The sequence below is a fragment of the Oncorhynchus masou genome, chromosome 24 (genome assembly GCF_036934945.1).
Source record: "Oncorhynchus masou masou isolate Uvic2021 chromosome 24, UVic_Omas_1.1, whole genome shotgun sequence".
Classification (NCBI taxonomy): Eukaryota; Metazoa; Chordata; class Actinopteri; order Salmoniformes; family Salmonidae; genus Oncorhynchus; species Oncorhynchus masou.
In genome coordinates, this window is record NC_088235.1 from 83,398,899 (window position 1) to 83,418,247 (window position 19,349).

Sequence of the window (19,349 nt, forward strand, 5' to 3'; positions counted from 1 at the left end):
CAAATAGTTATATTGACTAAGTCCGTCTTAGCCCGCACATTAATGTCTTAATCAAAATTATGGATTGCCACTTATCCGCTTGTCGTCCCTTTATACCATAGTTTGTACATCTCATCTATGTATTTTTAAAAGGCAGTAAATGAGGCTGAATGAACTGTTTCACTGCCAGACAAGACTTAGCTGAAAGCCAGGCGTAGCAGTGGTAAGGTGTTGGCACTGCTGTTGGGACTCTGCTGTTGGGACAGGTTTATGTAGGCCTTAACAGTTTGTGTGCACCGTTTGTCACCGTTATAGTGCAATTAATGTATTGTTTAGTGTTGTGTAGTGGCTTTGCTGGCATGCATCCCAAATGTTTGTTTTTTTGTTTACCTTAGCAAGATTTACATGCTAAAATTGCCACTGGATGAAGGGTCCTATACTACTAATATTGTACTGTGCTCCTCTATTCTCCACCAATGAATAGCCCTGTATATGACATGTATGTTGCACTAAACTAGTGTGTGTGTGTGTGTGTGTGTGTGTGTGTGTGTGTGTGTGTGTGTGTGTGTGTATTCACATAAACTGAGTATACCAAACATTAGGAGTACCTTCCTAATACTGAGTTGCACCCCCCCTTCTTGATACACATGGGAAACTGTGAGGGTGAAAAACCAGTGCTGTTTCAGTTCTTGACACAAACCGGTGCAAGATAGGCCTACACCTGAATAAACATGATCATTGTTTGTGCCCTAAGCACGCACTAGTCTACATCCTCTTCATTCCAGCATGCCTCTTCACTTGAACTCAGGGAGTACAAAGAAATCCACTGTCACCCAGTTCCATTTCTGTCCCCTCTCCTAAAACCTAGCACACTGAAAATGCTTTATAGAAGAAAACAACATGGCAGAATCTCCACAATGTGGTGAAAGGCTGTGTCTGCTTACACACCTACATAATAATTGAGAAGGCGTTAGGAAAGATGCTATAGGCTGAAATAGAAACATAAATATATTTTATTTAACAAGGAAAACCAATAGGACTCTCAATCACTGCCTGGATTCGAACCAGTCGTTACGAACTGTCGTTACACCTTTTTCACTGAGATGCAGTGCTTTAGACCGCTGCGCCACTCAACGAGAACATACGTAATTCCTAATACCAGCCCATGTGATGAACCAACCGTCTGTTGTTGTGTTTTGGGTGCGAGTAGCCGAAGGGGCTGGATGAACCGAGAAGTGGGCGGAAACAATCGTGACATTAAAAAGCCTTGTCGGGATGCACTTCGTTCCATCTTCCACACACTCACGATCTGGTTTCCCCTCGACCATCTCTGCAGCTTTGATGAAAGCAGTGGGTCAAATAACGGCTTTAACACTGGAGCTGTGAAAAGCGAAAACGGGGTAAATTAAAAGTGTTTTGTCGATAGTTACTTTGGCTTGACGTCCTTTCTACTCGGAATTTATCGAAAGTAATGCTTTGTCGATGGTTGACAGCGCGTCAGCATAAGTAATTAACAGTTAACTAGCTTTCTGGCTGGCCAAGTCGATTTATTGATTTAACATTTTATTTACATATTTCTTCACGCTTAGCTTGTTTAGTCGGTTGACTCCGTTGGTAATTAATTTCAGGATATTGATGCGAATAACTAACTTGCTAGCTAGTTGATTAGCTAGCTAGTTGATGTTGTGTGCAGCGTCCTCACTGACTCTATTTGCTTCTACTATAGCGCAGTGTGTTCAGTAAACGTGTTTTAACAGACAACTGGTCTAGCTGCGTTATGTAAATTGGGTGAACTATTTTTAAATGTAATAGTACAGCTAGCTACTCGTCAAAGTAACGAAATATGTTTCCAATGTTTAACCCCGTGTCTAGCTTGATAGGCCTAATTAGGCTATTGTTGTCAAATATTCCCGATTGTGTAATGTTTATACTAAGTATATATATGTTTTGTTTTTTTACCACAGTGCTCCCGTCTGGTTGAAAGCGCATCATCTTGACCAGACAGCACAGCGATAATTTGCTGCATTCTCTCTTAAAGAAACGTTTTGTTTTGGGAGAGTGTAATTTGATACCACAAAAACGCTGCAGTCGCCATCAGTCCCCCATAATCAAAGCAAAATGGTGCAAAATATGATCAGCGAAGTCACTGGATTCCATAGCTCTTTCAAGGTGAATAAGTGTTTCTATCAGATTGCATTGGTTACGAGATGGGAACAATGAGACCAGACTCCATTTTGCTATATTTAACTACATCTGTCTTCACACAGATATGGATAATGACTAATTGAGTTAGAGGGAGACTGTTAAACTGGCCTACTTGGACAATATTTTTAAATGGCACAACAGCACAGATTGGTTCAGATGTTATTGTGTGTGTGTGTACATACGTATGAAGCCTGGGTACAAGTGGGCAGTGCACAGAATTGTACACTGGATACAGTATCAGCTGTGAAATTCTTGGAGCTTGATTCAATATTGTGATGGATGAGACCATGGCCACTAGCAAATATGTTGCTAATTTTACCATAAATTGTGTGGGTCATTTTGAACAAGGCCTAACTTTTAGTTTAAATTCACCGGTTTGTTCTGCTCATCTAGGGCCAAAATCCCTTTGAGACTGATGAATTCACAGAAAATGGATCCCTCCTCGATTCCGACTTCAATTTTGAGTCATCGAATAGACATGGTAAGTGCATTCCTTTGTTGTACTGAACCCATAACTCTGAAGTTCTCATCTTACTCCAATAGGTCAATAATGGTATCCTGGGACACAAACTCTGTAGTACCATTTCCTATGTTAAGTAGCATGCTGTAATTCTGTATTCTTAAAAATGTTTTGATTTTTTTGTAGATATTCCCTCCAGCCAACCTATTGACATCCCTGATGCCAAGAAGAGAAATAAGAAGAAAAAGCGTTGCAGGGCAACTGACAGCTTCTCTGGCCGATTTGAGGGTGAGTCATTTTCTTATCTCATGTAAAGGACAGATTCTGTAGTTTATAGTACAAAATAAAGTTTTTGTTTTTACAGTTCTAATTGTTTGTGATTGTGTCCTACTAGATGTCTACAGGCTGCAGGCGGAGGTTCTTGGAGAGGGGGCATATGCAAGAGTGCAGACTTGCATCAACCTCATCACCAATAAAGAATATGCTGTGAAGGTAAGCTGTTTCTCATGTTGCACAAGTTATTTGAAAAGAAACCCCAATATCATTGAGTGCCTAACTGTTACTGTAATGAGTGGTTTGTATAGAATTTGGGAACGTGCCCATTTTTATAGGAAAGGTAATTGAAGGCTTTCCCAGGATATTGCCAACTTCAAAGGGTAGTGTCTGACGTGTGCGTCACTCCTGACATGGGCCTGTGACTGCGATCGTCACACTACTTTGCTGTTTGGGCCTTGGCTTGGGCTCAAAATAGGAATGTTACGTTGATCATTAGCCACAAGCTGTGAATTGTTGCACATGAAGGTATTGCTCAGGAAATATAGCCTCTTCATTTTATGATTTTTTTATTTAACCTTTATTTAACTAGGCAAGTGAGTGAAGAACAGATTCTTATTTACAATGATGGCCTAGGAACAGTGGGTTAACTGCCTTGTTCAGGGGCAGAACGACAGCTTTTTATCTAGTCAGCTTGGGGATTTGATCTAGCAACCTTTCACTTACTGGCTCAACACTCTAACTACTAGGCTGCCTCTCTTTAACCCAGTCTTCTCTTGCATCTACATTTGTGGACTGTACTCTTGTAACCTTGTTTGGGACAGACTTTATCGCTTTTGTTCTGTTTAACAGATGTATGAGGCTCTGTCAGTCTTTTGAGGCTGCTGTAGTTTAATGGGCACTGGGTACCTAGCTACTGCTATCACAGAAACTCTCCCTTACTGTGTTTTTCTGGCTCTGCTATCCAATAAGAACCAGCCAAAGGCTACTTCCACCCCCTCTTTGCTCTCATTTGTCATCCAGGCTCTTAGTGGCAGGAGGTGTGTGCTGGCAGCAGTGCCAAAACATAAAATCAAATTTTATTGGTCACATACATGTGTTTAACATATGTTATTGTGGGTGTAGCGAAATGCTTGTAGGACTAGAAGCGAGGCAGTCCTCTCTGTCTTCGCCATTTCCCGCATAAACCCGGTAAGGGTTATGACCTGGTGCGGTCACTTTATCATTTTTTTGTTCCTCTAGCAGCACTGCCCCCCCCCTACAAAATGGGGTGTGGTTTGAAAAACAGTTGTTGGATTCCTGTGACTCATTCTCCCTCCTCTTGCCTTGAGGTAAATGTTGTGAAATTCAATTTGATATGTTTTCCATTTTTGCAGAAGTGTTGTAAGATTTAGTTTGTTCCACATTTTGTATGGATTCTTTGGATGCCTTAAGACAAACATTACTTTTGCATCTAGTACCTTAATGATCTTTGTTCCCCTCAAATCTTTCTAGTAATAGTTGTTCACTTAAGAGGGGTCCTAGGGGGTGGAGTGTGGGAGAACCTATGTCTGAAGGTCAGTTGGGGCTTGGCGGGGTCTGACTGCTCACACCAGATGTCCTCGTCAACTACCCCTCCCCCTCCCGACGTCTGGGCTGGGGGCGGGGACTATAGTGTTGCAACACTAGAACAAAAGCCAGAGCTGCAGGAAAACAAACTGAAGGGGCCGGTCTTCTATCTGCTTGCTTTCTTTTCTGCCTGGCTAGCTTCATCCTGGGGCCCAGCATACTGAGTGCTCCTGGGCTGCCTGGGAATTCACATGCCTAGGTTTATTTACAGACCTGCAGTATGACTCAATGAGGCCATCCTGAAGCCAGGCTGCAGGGATGTATAGCCCCTGCTGGGTGACTGTCTGACAGTAAAAACCCCACAGCCCTCCATAGAGATAAGAGGCTCACCCTTATGCATTGGCTATTCATTTAGCTATCTATCAATTCTCCCACTATCAATTAATACTAGTGTCTGCTACTTGGCGACTACTCATTGGAAGTTGTGTTCAGGAGAAAGCTTTGGGTCAATACAGGCCTCTAATCCTAGAAACATTGTGCTCTGGCCCGGTGGGTTTCAATGGCAGCTCTAATCCAACTAACAGGAAGAGTCACGTACACCCTCAGACAATGAGAAGAGGGGGCAGCTGGAACATTTAGGCACTTGCTTTTAGTGTCAGCAGTCTCTTTTGGCTTTGCAACAAGCTGGACTGCCAGGCAGCAGCCCGCAACAGTACTGCAGCTAAGTTTAGTCTCCACTCTGTTGATGCAACTGGGAACTGGCTGCTTGTGATGGCTGGGATGAACCCTTTGCCCCTTTTTGCAATATAGGTTACACACTTATACTATATTTAGAGGTGTGGTGCTGTGATTCTTAACCTATTGGTTGTCTGGGTGGGTAGGCACTAGGCAGCCTTGGAATTAGGTTAACCCTTCATCCAAGCTGTGCTTAAAGTGGTTAGGGGTAAGTGGTGCTAAGGGCACAGTATGATACATACATGGTGGTTGGAAGCCTAACCCAGACTCCTCCACTCCAGATCATTGAGAAGAGACCAGGTCACAGCCGCAGTCGCGTCTTCAGGGAGGTGGAGATGCTGTACCAGTGCCAGGGTCACAGGTAAGATTACTGCTTATATGCCAACCACATGGCTGACTTTTTTTTTTTTTTTGTAGAAAGCAGTGTACCTTTAACAGATGCTCTTGGCACTAAATGAATAATGCTCTGAGACAAGTTTTTCCAGTTATTTAATATAAATATTTCCATACTGATATATATATTTTTTAGTAATGGTTATAATCGCGTGACCACATAATGACCGTGTCCTGTTTCCTTCATTGCAGAAACATCCTGGAGCTGGTGGAGTTCTTCGAGGAGGAAGACAAGTTTTACTTGGTGTTTGAAATGCTAAGAGGAGGTGAGTGCTTCCAACCAGGCTTAAATTCTCTGAACCCTCACCACCAGTCTCAGGGGCAAATGTAATGCTTTAGTAAAATACACCATTTCCTCTTGCATGCGTCTCATTGAATTGGTTGGTGTAGCTTAATACAGACACTTTTTAAACAAGACCATGTAAGGGAGCAGAGTAATAAGTCTTGCTGACCCGCAGGTTCGGTCCTGGCTCACATCCACAGGAGACAACACTTTAGCGAGCAGGAAGCCTGCGTTGTGGTGCAGGACATCGCTAGCGCTCTGGATTTCCTGCATAACAAAGGTAAGCGTCCTCCAGCAGGGTCGAGCTACAGCCCAGGGCTTGCCTGCCAGGCCAAGGGGGAGGATTGAGTTTCACATTGGTACTGGGAAGGACCTGGAGATGGGTTGGCGTGTCTCACGAGGGCTTTGCACGGCAACTATCTGATCTGGTTTCAGCAGATGGTTGGAAGGCTCGGCCCACTGTACTCCTGGGTATAATAAATGGTCTTAAGGTTTCGCTTCCACACCTGGGCTGTTGGGTGAAAGGTCTGCCATAGGCCCCCTGTGATCCCTAGCAGTGGCTCATACTGGTCATTTGACACATGCCAACGTACAACCCACCTGTTCTGTTTAATTCCCCTTAGAATGACTTTTTTTTATATTTTTTTTAAGGAATGGCACATAGAGATCTGAAGCCGGAAAACATCTTGTGTGAGCACGTGGACAAGGTACGTTTCCATCACTGGGTGTCTGATATCTTTAGTCACTGGCACAAGGGCACGCTAATCTGAAGTTAAGAATGATTGCCAGTAAGTCACCTTCCTAAAGTGCTATCATACCCAATGAAAGGCATAAACAACAACCAACACCCTGAACTTTGGTCACTAATCTCTTGAGCGGCATCAGAAGAAAGGATGATTTTGTAACATCTAAACGTGTCTTTCTCCCTCTGTAGATCTCTCCTGTGAAGATCTGTGACTTTGACCTGGGCAGTGGGATCAAGCTTAACAGCGACAGCTCACCCATCTCCACCCCAGAGCTCCTTACTCCGGTCAGTCAGTCTACTACACTGTTGTGCCAGTCCAGTTCACCTTGATTAATTTTGACTGCATGTGTAAAGTCTTGTGGAAATGGTATGGGAGGTAAACAGACATTTTATGGGAGACAGTAGGGATCTGCATCGTTCCCTTTCAAGACGATTCGATACGTATCTAAATACAAGGGCTGCAAAACGGTACATTTTAGTTTGAAATGATTCGGTGCATTTTGGTTTGACTAGAGAACGATTGGATGTGATTTACTGACATTTGTTGCATAAACGTAATAATTTTCTGTGCTAAATTCTGCTGTTGATGGAGCTCATGAGCTGGATCTTCGTGCGTTTGTGCTGACTTGTGTGGGTGTAAATTATGTATATCTATGGTGTGTATATGCTGAAGGCATCTGAGCCATAAGGGAGACTAGGCATCTACCACCACACTATCAAATTGGGGAGGGTTCGCCGCAATGTAGCCTATGCTTTTGTCCCCCTCACCTTGGTTCTGAAATTATAATCACTCTAACTTGTCATTTTTGCAGATTAAGTGTTTGCGCTAGAAATGTATCGATATTTAGCTATGACATAGCCAATGAATATACACTACCGTTCAAGTTTTTTTTTTTTTGTAGCTTGAAATGGCAGATGTATATTTTAAATGTACGCCTATGTAGATATTCTAGAGACCCATTATCAGCAACCCTCACGCCTGTGTTCCAATGGCACGTTGTTAGCTAATCCGAGTTTATCATTTTAAAAGGCTAATTGATCATTAGAATTGTTTGCACAGCTGAAAACTGTCCTGTTTTAGACTAGTTGAGTATCTAGAGAATCAGCATTTGTGGGTTTGATTACAGGCTCAAAATGGCCAGAAACAAAGACCTTTCTTCTGAAACTCGTCAGTCTATTCTTGTTCTGAGAAATGAAGACTATTCCATGTGAGAAACTGAAGATCTAGTACAACGCTGTGCTCTACTCCCTTCACAGAACAGCACAAACTGGCCCTAACCAGAATAGAAAGAGGAGTGGGAGGCCCGGTGCACAACTGAGCAAGAGGGCAACTACATTAGTGTCTAGTTTGAGAAACAGACACCTTACAAGTCATCAACTGGCAGCTTCATTAAATAGTACCTGCAAAACACCAGTCTCAATGTCAACAGTGAAGAGGTGACTTTGGGATGCTGGCCTTCTAGGCAGAGTTGCAAAGAGAAAAGCCATATCTCACTGGCCAATAAAAAGAAAAAATTGATGGGCAAAAGAACACTGGACAGAAAGATTGAAATAAGTGTTATGGACAGACAAATGTAAGTTTGAGGTGTTCGGATCATAAAGAGGAACATTAGTGAGACGCAGAAAAGATGCTGGAGGAGTGCTTGACACCACCTGTCAAGCATGGTGGAGGCAATGTAATGGTCTGGGGGTGCTTTGGTGGTAAAGTGGGAGATTTGTACAGTGTAAAAGGGATCTTGAAGGAAGTCTCACTCCATTTTGCAACGCCATGCCATACCCTGTGGACGGCACTTAATTGGAGCCAATTTCCTCTTACAACAGGACAATGACCCAAAGCATAGCTGCAAACTATGCAAGAACTATTTAGGGAAGAAGCATAATGGAGTGGCCAGCACATTCACCGGGTCTCAAACCTATTGAGATGTTGTGGGAGCAGCTTGACCGTAAGGTACATAAATGCCAATCCAACTTGTGGGAGGTGTTTCAGGAAGCATGGGGTGAAATCTCTTCAGATTAGCTCAGCAAATTGACATCTAGAATGCCTAAGGGCTGTAATTGCAAATGGAGGATTTTGTTGTTGACAAAAACAAAGTTTGAAGGACAATTAAATAATTATTTATAACCTAATCTTGACAGTTTTCTATTAATTTCACAACTAATTTCATGTGTTTTCATGGAAAACAAAGACATTTCTCAGTGATCCCAAACTTTTGAATGGTGGTGTGTAGCTCATCTTTGGATTTCACCCCATCTCAAAATCGAATGGTTTTGACTGGTTCAAAGTTTGTCGTGCTTCCTTTCTCTGCCAGCGTTGGCCATGCAGTGCACCTCGCAAAAGTGGTTCCTTGTTATACAATGAAAATTTGATAATTTCATATCTAGAAGTTACCATATACACTGATTGCTTAAAGCAAAACTATTGCTGATGGGGGAACCTGAACAATCTATTGTAAGCCCCCTTCAGCAGGTATAGCCAGATGAGTGGTCTCTGGCAGTTGTTTCCGGCAGCTTACTCCCAGTGGTCAGCGTGCAAAGCTGGGCACTGTGACTAGACTACTGATATTCCCTAGGGTTGTTCGGTATGAAAAGTGACTTGTAGCTCATTGCAGTTATATGCTTAGTTCAACACTGAAGGAGAGGATGCGTCAGTTGTCACTAAATAGTAGGTATTTTCGGAAGGTAGAAAAATGGTAATTAGAATGAAAAAGCAATTCGTAGTGTTTTTGAATTTATTTAGTTTTTTTTGACTGGTGCATGTTACATTTGGATCGGTTTTTTTGGTTCGGACCGACGCAGTCATATCTTACACATTTGAATCGGGGACCAGTGCGCGTCCCTAGAAGGCAGATGTGATTTATAGGACGTAGCACAAAGCCCCAGTGAGGTTAATCGGTCACATGCCCTGCCACTGGCTGTCACCTGGGGATTGACTCTAAGTGTGTGTACCCCCCCCCCCCCCCCCCCTGGGTGCGCTCTCCTATCTGGCAGCTCCTAGGCTTAGATATCTGGATTGCTCCATTCGAATTCCCAAAGTCTAATGTCCACATCCTTCTACTTATCAGTGGAAATGGTGAGGCACATGGGGTTATGATGGTTTAACCCCACGTTTCGTCAAATAACTATTTTTGAACCCGGAATGGTTGTTTTTGAAATGATTCAAATGTAAAGGGAACCCATCTCATTATTTGCCCCTCCTCCCATAGCTGTCAGAGGAACGGAGATGTGTGTGAGCAGGTGAAGCTGATAGCCCGTCCAGGCTAGCAAGAGGGGGAATGTGGAGAAATGTAGGGGTGGTGGATTTTTCATTGGAACCTGACCTAGCTTTAGCAGCCTGTTGGTGGGCCAACTCTGCCCTGGCCTCTTGGTAGAATAGTTGTGGGGCCAGGGGTCTCACGGGTTTAGTCTGTGGTGGGGTGTGTCACACTCGCACATTTGGCCCACGTTGGAGACTGCATAGGTGGGGAATGCTGAGTGGTCTCTCCCTCTATGTTGGCTCTCTGCTCTCTCCCTCACCTGCATTCCCCTCTGGTTTCAACAAGAGCCTGGTCTTTATCTAAGCGATTTCCCTGGGTCAGGTCAGACTTTTTTGAATTAAGGTATTTTGTCATTCCTGTGGAAAGAACTAGATGTAATATCCTTGTAGGATTAAGGCTACAGGGAACAGATTGCACATTTGCACAGACAGCGAGGCTAAACTATGGTATGTGGAAGTGGCTGAATGAACCTTATTTTCCTTGGAACGGTAATTGGAACAAAACAATGTCTCCCTTCACTGAGCCTCTGCTGCATTTCTCTGGTATTGAGCTGTAACATGCAGAAACAGAAATAACATCGCCACCCACCCTCCGGTCTCTTCTCACTGTAGTTGCCACCCACTTTCTCTCACCACATTTGTGCAAGCCTGCATTTCTCTTTGTACTCATGAAACAAAAGCCCCATGTCTGAAGCTTGTTCTATAGAAATTGAGTCTTGCCGTTGTACCTAGCAACTGTGCTTTGATTGGCTGAGCCGGGAGGAGTGGTGTGTGTGTGTGCCCAGAGCTGCTCATATGCTTGCCCTTGTTTTTCTTTCGCCTCATCACCGGGGCAATCTTATCGGATTTTAATTTCTCTTCCTCCACCCTCAAACCCCCCCCCCCCCCCCCCCTTACCTGCATGTCTGCACATAGGCCATGTTATTCTCCAATATATAGTTTCAGAAATCTGTAAATACTTTCATGTGCTTGAGTGAATTTGATAAAAGGCGCACACAAACTATTTGTAGAGGTTGAAAGTCTTCATGTAGAAAGGGGGGTGAATTTTAGGGTATAGCTGGTCTCCTTTTCTGAGAATCATGTTTGTGGTTTCCTGAACTTAGTGGTGAAAACAGATCGGCATGGGGCTGTGTAGCCGTACAAACACACACAGGCCTGTGCTGCACCTTAAGGGGAATTCACAGAAGTTGTCATAGGTTTGTCAGGCACTCTGGTGCAGCTGAGGTGCTGATGAAAGACCAACTCCTCTTTCTGTAAGCTGTCCTCAAACAGCTGTGTTGTCACATGACCATGGGCTGACTGGTCACATGGTTAGGAAAGCCCCAGGTTGAGTTCACCAACAAATCTACAGACGTCGGCTGATTAACCACTATCTGTGTCACAGCAGGATGGTTTGAGACTGATGCAAGTCTTCAGCAGTATTGACTGATGCAAGTCTTCAGCAGTATTGCACCAGCATGGTTATGTTTAGCTACTCTAGAAAGTCAAATCTGCTGTTGTACAGGTATCAGTTGAGCTGAGCTCTCATTTTACCCCCTTCAGCCGCCCCACACCCTTATCAGTGCTTTGAGCAGTCAGTCTAGCCATCCTATCTCTGGCTGCTGGGTTTAGCCATGTTTTTGAAGGGAGCTCTGAAACATGAGTACTCTTTGATCATAATCCCATTACTCCTCCAAAGCACCTTGGTGGACAGAGGGATATATAGAGATATATATATATATATATCTCTTTTCCATGATGCTGTTGTGTTTCAGCTGGCAGTGTGGCAGTTTCTCCTGGTTTTTCCATGAGGGTTGGATTTGACCTGAATCTTGTAGTGTTAAGGCAACCAGCTGTGCAGGGGTTGGGGCTCGCTGGCCAACAGACTAGGCTCTGTCTGCTCGGAGTCCTGCACTGGGACTTGACATTCCATAAGGTGCAGTGGGACAGAGCTGGGGTGACTGCTGGACCAGGGGGCTCACAATAGGTGATAGCTGTGTGCAAACAGACTCCAGCCTCTCCCCCCCCCCGGTGTCAATGGAAACAGCTGTTCAGAGCCATTGTGTTGCAGCAGGCTCACATTGTTTGGGTTTTATGACTGTTTGGTTTACCAGAGGTTCTTGGTATCTCCTTCAACCAGAGCTCCATTCATGATAAAGCTAGCTAGCCAATCGGGAGTGTTGAAAGGGTGTCCTTGATACCTGACCTGAGCTCTGGGTTTAGTTTATATGGTCTGCATTTTTGTGATATCCAATTGTCTCATCGCTTCAACAGCCTCTGGAGAGGTGAAGGTCGAGACATGCATCCTCTGAGACATGACCCGCCAAGCCGCACTGCTTCTTAACACACTGCTCGCTTCACATGGAAGTCGGATATATTATTTGCCACGAGGTTGTTTTAGTTTCTCTGAAAGTAAACAGAAGAGAAGCTCATTAAATCTGAGCAGGGCACTGAGGGCAGCCAACTCCTAAGGAGTGGCTTTGTTCTCCTGTCCTGCTGAACTAGCGACCCACGCATTCGTTCATCCCTGCTCAAAGTATTAAAACACCATTGGGTGTTTGTTTGATGGAGTTATGCAACTGTGCTAAGCTTTCTTAGACTGACCCACCGACAATCCTCTTTTCCTAGCTCAGTGTTTGGCCTAGTTTCACATCCCACAGTCACGCTGAGCCTGTAGCCTGACCAGTCGGTCCACTGTGGGCTTTGAGCCGAGTGCTAAGATCAGGCCCCACTCATCCCTGCCCTCACCTCCCAGCCCACTGCACATAATGTTCTTCATGCCTCGTTACATTTTCTGTAGAGATGTTTTGGCGCAGGGGGACTTAAAGAAATCCATCAGTGTGGATAATCCTCCCCCACCCCCTTGAGCCCATCTGTACTGCTTTAGTTTAGCCCAGAGCTGCTGTCTACTATGTGATTCTCATACAGGCTTATTCTTCTGTGCAGAGGCACACGAGGCATCAGCTGAATAGAGCAGGCAGAAATGTTTTGTTCTGGGACATTGGACAGCATAGACTTGTTTTTCATTTTCACTGTTGTACTCACGTATTACATTCAGCTGTTTTTATATAGCTGCAGCAGTAGCCTCAGGTGGGAGCTAACTAACCCTGCAATCTGTCTGTTTCCTGTAGTGTGGCTCAGCAGAGTACATGGCCCCTGAGGTGGTGGAGGCCTTCAGTGAGGAGGCCACCAACTATGACAAGCGCTGTGACCTGTGGAGCCTGGGGGTCATCCTTTACATCCTGCTGAGCGGCTACCCGCCCTTTGTGGGCCGCTGCGGCAGTGACTGTGGCTGGGATATGGGAGAACCGTGCCACACATGCCAGGTAAGGAAGGAAGCAAAGACCACCTCCGGCTGCATCAGATTCTCGCTCTAGCTTTCTCTCGCTTTTCTTTATGTGTGCTCCTGAAACTGTATTCTGTTTTTTTAGTAGGACGTATAGTAGTCCTAGATGCATGTGTACATTTTGTGACATTCAAGCTGTACGTTCCTTACTATGTGATGGTCAAAGCTCTTATTTCTTCTCCAGAACACATTGTTCGAGAGTATCCAGGAAGGGAAGTATGAGTTTCCTGAGAAAGACTGGGCTCACATCTCCTCAAGTGCCAAAGACCTGATCTCCAAACTGCTTGTTCGGGACGCCAAGAACCGCCTGAGTGCCGGCCAGGTCCTGCAGCACCCATGGGTGCAGGGGGTAAGTCTCTAGCGCTCTCCCTCCTACTCCTTGACACACATTTCATTGGGTAGAATGGGTGGGGGTTGTTTTTGTCTAAAATGGGTCCCTCTGCTTTATTTTTTTATTTTATTAGGGCTTCTCTGACACTCTGCCAACATCTATCCTACATCAAAGGTGAGTTCATATTTCCTGAGGGATAGGGGGATATGTTTAGTGTATCCTGATCAACTCATTATAGGAAAGTACAACTATTGAAAATGCAGTGTCACCTTCTGCATTGTTAATGTCTATATTTGGTGTCATCCTATCAGAAACAGTGCCAAGGACCTGACGTTCTTTGCTGGCAAGGCGGTGGCCATGAACCGGCAATTGGCTGAGCAGGCTGTGATGGAGGAGCAGCAGCAGCTTGACGAGGCTCCCATGGTCATCACAGCCAGCATGCGCCTCTCCCCTCCATCCAACTCAAAGCTGGTCAAGCGCAGGCAGAGGGGCAGCCTCTTGAAGACTGGGCCTGTCTCTGCCTCAGAGCTCAGTCAGCTCCTCACCCCCCTCGTCATCACGTCATCATGTGCCTAACCACCTTTCCCCCCCCACCCCCAACTCAGATCTCTAGATGACCGCTCAGCCTGGCCTCTACCTGACCGCAGCTCTTCAGCCACACTGACTGCAGGCATGTCCCCATCTTTAACAGGAGACCACCATGCCTGCTGTCTGTTTCTGAACTGCCTTCTGCCCCACAGCAGCACTTATAAAGCACATCAGCCAGGGCATGCATACGCATGCACATCCAGCCTGCTGGGACTGGGAGGTCGATGGGATGGGAGGGCTCTTCAAGCTCTGTTTTTATTTTGTTAAGTCTAAGGCAGAACGTTTGAACCAAGCTCAGACACCAAAGGACTACCTGTTGTGCTGCTTTCACGTTATAACTAGATCAACTGTGACTTAAGTTTACCTGGAATGTTCTCTTTGCCTGTATGTATGTGTATGCATGAATGCCCCATCAGCAGATGCATACATGCTTATGCAATAGCCAAGATGATGTGGAGGGATTCAGTGTAGAGTTCAGAATGCTGGAAGCGGATGCTGTTAGGTCCTGGTGAAGTCGATTGTTTGGCTGGGACTTTCAAAGCTTTCAGATTATTTAGCTTTATCTTAATGGATAAATTCCTCTTCAACTGAGCCTCCTCTCTAGAAGGTTAAGCCCACAGTACAAAACCTTGTGGCTGTGCACTTGAGCCTCTAGTACCAGAGAATGTGTATCTATAACCAGCTCTTATTACGCTGCAATGTCCACCAATTCAGTTTCATAGATGAAATGAACTATGCCAAACTAGCACTGGCCATGCATCATTCAACATTCATTCCTCCTGAATTTCTACAACGCAATATGGGTTGAATTCCATTTGTTTCGCTTGCCTCTGCAAGAGACTTTATGCACCAACCCAAAGTTGTTGGTGCATGTAACTAATTTGATACAAGGCAGGACAAATAAATTAGCCAGTTAACTTGGATTAAAAATCAAACAACTTGATTTCTTGTTCATTTAAGAAAGCTAAACGTAATGTTTTTGGGGGTTTAGTCACTAACCATGTTTCCATCCTAACCTTATATCCATTTTTATTTTTAAATGGCTTGTCTGTCACAGCAGGCCAGATGGAAACGCCAAATGTGTCGGTGAACTTTAACAAACTTTAAACAAAATATGATGGACAAGGTGAGATTTGTCAGTACAATTAATTATGTGAGGAGATGGCGACGCAATTGCCTTTTTATGCGCAAATATTGATATAACATATTGTAGTAAACTTGGAGTCATGCGATTATGTTGTGGTCGGCCCACTACGACTCATCCAAGAAAGCAGTTTATTAGGCTACAGATGTGAAGTTAATCATAACTTGTCAAGGTGGCGAAAGATCATGCAGTGATTGTTCCTTTCCAATAATATTGAGGGTCTTATTCTGGAAACATGATGATGGTGCTTGGCTGCTTTTTGACACATCTTGCTATTTCGTCCATAATCTCATGTAGGCTATCCTACCAGCACTCTATCTGCAAGCTGTTGACTAGAGCACATGTATCAATACCAGTAGGCATATTTGCAATACAACACCATTTTTATTTTGTTGACAAAACCATCAGAGTTGCAAATGTGATGGCAACTTGTATTTGGTACATGGGAATTTAACCGCAAGTTATTTTTATGTGCACTACGTCATCACGTACAGCATTTTTATCCTCAACAGGTCAACTTGATGGAAACCCATCTCTGGGGAAAATGCGTGTATTTGTTTTTATGCAAAGTTTCAGAATATTTACGTAAATCTGTTGCCAATTGGATGGAAACCAAGCTAATGAGACTTCCCATTTCAAGCTTCTCTTTCAAAAAGAAAAGTAATTTTTGAACATTTTAGGCACGTTAGCTGGCGAACTCCTTGATCCAGCTTAGGCGTATACCCCGCTGACATTTCAAAGGGGTTTGCCTGATGCTACCCTCGCTTAAAAATGGCAAATTTGGTTCCCCATGCCAAGTTGTGCACTAAGTTGTCGTCAGACCATTTAGATGTTCACATCTAATACATCGTCAGTAATTTGACTGCTGGTTTAGTGTGAAGTAATTTTATGCCATGGCTGTCAACCTGTCAAGCATAGCAGGGGTAGAAAAGCACATTTTGGCTGCTGTGACTTAGCTATTGTATTTGGATTTGTTCTGAGATCAGGTTTCGATCAGGCTTTTCCGTTAAGAGGGTAACCTGATACTGTCCTTTTATGTGACACACCCTCTCAGAATGATTCTAAACTGCATCATAACTTTGCATAAAACATGGTGAAGGAGACTATTGGGGGGAGAAAAAATATATATACAAAATGGAAAAGCATTCCGAAGAAAATAACTATTCTGAGGCCATGTAGCTGTAATTAGTTCTTTAAAAAAAGTTTACTTTGTTTAACTCCATGTCAATGTTAAAATGTGCCACTTTTTTTCTTTTTTTTTTGTCAACCTGCATGTGGTGTTCAGGTGGAATACTGGAGTTTTTTTTGTAAAGATTTTTTTAAAGTGTTGATGGGGGGGATTTTTATTTTTTTATTCAACATTTATTTGTATCTGGAGCAAAATAATGAAGGCTTTTACTGTTTTGTATGTGAAAAGTGTTGGTAACTATCTGTTTGGAAAGGTTCTTTCTTAAATTTGAACAATTTTATGGTGATGGTCTCAAGACACTGTAGCCATTTGCCAAAGAGGGTGAAAGTCATGAAAAACAAGTGTTTTTTTTACACCTGAGGTTTCTCACAGGTTTATGACACGAGCATGCATTCTCAAGGAGTAAAACGACTAATCCTATGAAGGTCCATGTGGCGTTGCCAGCACCGCAGTGTGGTACTCTGAGGGGGGTGGGGGGGAATGACTCCCTTGACGTCATATGGCCCATTATGCTGATAATAGGACACTGATTGTAATCTTTTAAAGAAACCTTCCACCAATGCATCTTTGTGGGGTTTTATGTCTTATAGTAAGACTTACTTGAATTTGTGTATGCAGCTGTTTTCTTTGTTTGTAAAACTACCATGCTATCAAGAATCTGAACAAAAGCATTAAGCTAAGGGGGTTTTGAATACATATTCAAATCAGTTTCTACTTTAAAACAAAGTATTAAATATGTTTCTCTCTACGTTTTTGTTGAGATTCTCAGAAATGCAGAAAGACTTTGGTAGTACTCTTAAATCTAAGGTATGAGTTACCTTCGTCATAATCATTTCTACTTTTACCCAATGCAGTAGTTTAGGACTGCCTTTTTATTTGGAGAGAATGAATACAAGCTATCCCTAGCCTCTTATTTTTAGCTTTTTGTAATACCTTTTTTTATAAAGTCAACTGGACAGTCATAATCCACTTCCCCACAATTTGAATGTAGCCCACTGGCAATGCATTTTAACGTTGAATTTAAATAAGCATTTTTATAAATAGTTGAGTTTGAGGGAGGTAACATGTAGATTTGTTTTTCTACCATGTGGTTATGATATCCTCAAGCATTGAGGCTTCTTGAGTGTTGTTGATACTTGTTTTTAACCTCTCCCAGCCCAAAAATATTGATGGAAAATGTTGGAAAGTACATATTACATCCGAGACAAACATTGATTTTTAAATAAGCACTTTACTGTACCATGTGACTGATTTTGCAGTTCACGTAAAGCAACATTTGACTGGAATTTTGTGTTTTTTCTAAAGATTCAATAAAAATGCTTTGAACCACTTTTGCTTTTATTTATTCTGTTAAGAATACTTTAATGCTTTCAGAAAATGTACACCCCTTGAGTTTTTCAAAGTTTTACTTCCTGAATTTTAAAATGTATTAAATAAGAGTGAATTCACTGGCCTACACACAATACCCCATAATGTCCAAGTGGAATTATGATTTTAATTTAAAATGAAGTTAGTCTTGAGTCAAGTGTTCAACTCCTTTTATGGCAAGCTTAAATAAGTTCAAGAGAAAATGTGCAATAGTGTTTAACATGATTTTTCAATGACTACCTTGTCTCTGTACCCCACACATTAGTTTGGTTGTGTATGTGGACACCTCGTCGAACATCTCATTCTGAAATCATGGGCATTAATAAGTCAGTCCCGCCTCTTTGCTATAATGGCCTCTAGTCTTCTTTGAAGGTTTTCCACTAGATGAGGGGACTTAATTCCACTCAGCCATAAGAGCATTACTGAGGTCGAGCAGTCCGCGTTTCAATTCATCCCAAAGGTGTTTGATGGGATTGAAATCGGCTCTGTGCAGGCCAATCAAGTTCTTCCACATCGATCTTGACGAACCATATCTGTATGGACCTCGCTTTCTGCACGGGGGCATTGTCATGCTGAAACAGGAAAGGGCCTTCCTCAAACTTGCCACAATGTTGGAAGCACAGAATCGTCTAGAATGTCATTGTATGCTATAACATTAAGATTTCCCTTAACTGGAACTAAGGGGTTTAGCCCGACCCATGAAAACCAGCCCCGGACCATTATTCATCCACCACCAAACTTTACAGTTGGCACTATTCATTCTGGCAAGGAGCGTTCTGCTGGCATCCGCCAAACCCAGATTTGTCCGTCGGACTGCCAGATAGTGAAGCGTGAGTCATCACTCCAGAGAATGTTATTCCAGAGTCCAATGGCGGAAAGCTTTACGCCACTCCTGCCGACGCTTGACATTGCGCATGGTGATCTTCGGCTTGTGTGCGGCTGCTCAGCTATGGAAACCCATTTCATGAAGCTCCCGACGAACAGCTCTTGTGCTGACAATGTGTTGCAACTAAGGACAGAAGATTTTTATGCGCCTCAGCACTTAGTGGTCCCGTTCTGTGAGCTTGTGTGGCCTACAACTTTGTGGCTGAGCTGTTTTTGCTTCTAGATGTGTCCACTTCACAGTAGCAGCACTTACAGTTCACTGGGGCAGCTCAAACAGGACAGAAACTTGAACTTACTTGTTGGAAAAGTAGCATCCTATGATGGTGCCTTGTTGAAAGTTATTGAGCTCTTTAGTAAGGCCATTCTACTGCCAATGTTTGTCTATGGAGACTGCATGGCCGTGTGCTCGATTTTATACCCCTATCAGCAACGTGTGTCTGAAATAGCCGAATCCACTAATTTCAAGGGCTATCCACATACTTTCATATACAGTTGAAGTTGGAAGTTTACACACTTAGGTTGGAGTCATTAAAACTTGTCTTTCAACCAATCCACAAATTTCTTGTTAACCAACTATAGTTTTCGCAAGTCGGTTAGGACATCTACTTTGTGCAAGACACAAGTACTTTTTCCAACAATTGTTTA

The 19,349-nt window shown here is 43.4% G+C and overlaps 1 protein-coding gene across 1 annotated transcript; it reads left to right on the forward strand.

Moving 5' to 3' along the window:
* Nucleotides 1–1,254: 1,254 nt before the first annotated feature.
* LOC135512853 (MAP kinase-interacting serine/threonine-protein kinase 2-like) lies at nt 1,255–17,780 on the forward strand. Its single transcript, XM_064935298.1, has 14 exons — nt 1,255–1,379; nt 1,944–2,148; nt 2,578–2,665; nt 2,831–2,932; nt 3,039–3,136; nt 5,482–5,561; nt 5,786–5,859; nt 6,052–6,156; nt 6,528–6,583; nt 6,811–6,906; nt 12,985–13,179; nt 13,384–13,548; nt 13,664–13,704; nt 13,842–17,780. Exons 2-14 carry the CDS (start codon nt 2,098–2,100, stop codon nt 14,104–14,106), a joined length of 1,416 nt encoding a protein of 471 aa, XP_064791370.1. The 5' UTR covers nt 1,255–1,379; nt 1,944–2,097; the 3' UTR covers nt 14,107–17,780.
* The last annotated feature ends 1,569 nt before the right edge of the window (nt 17,781–19,349 follow it).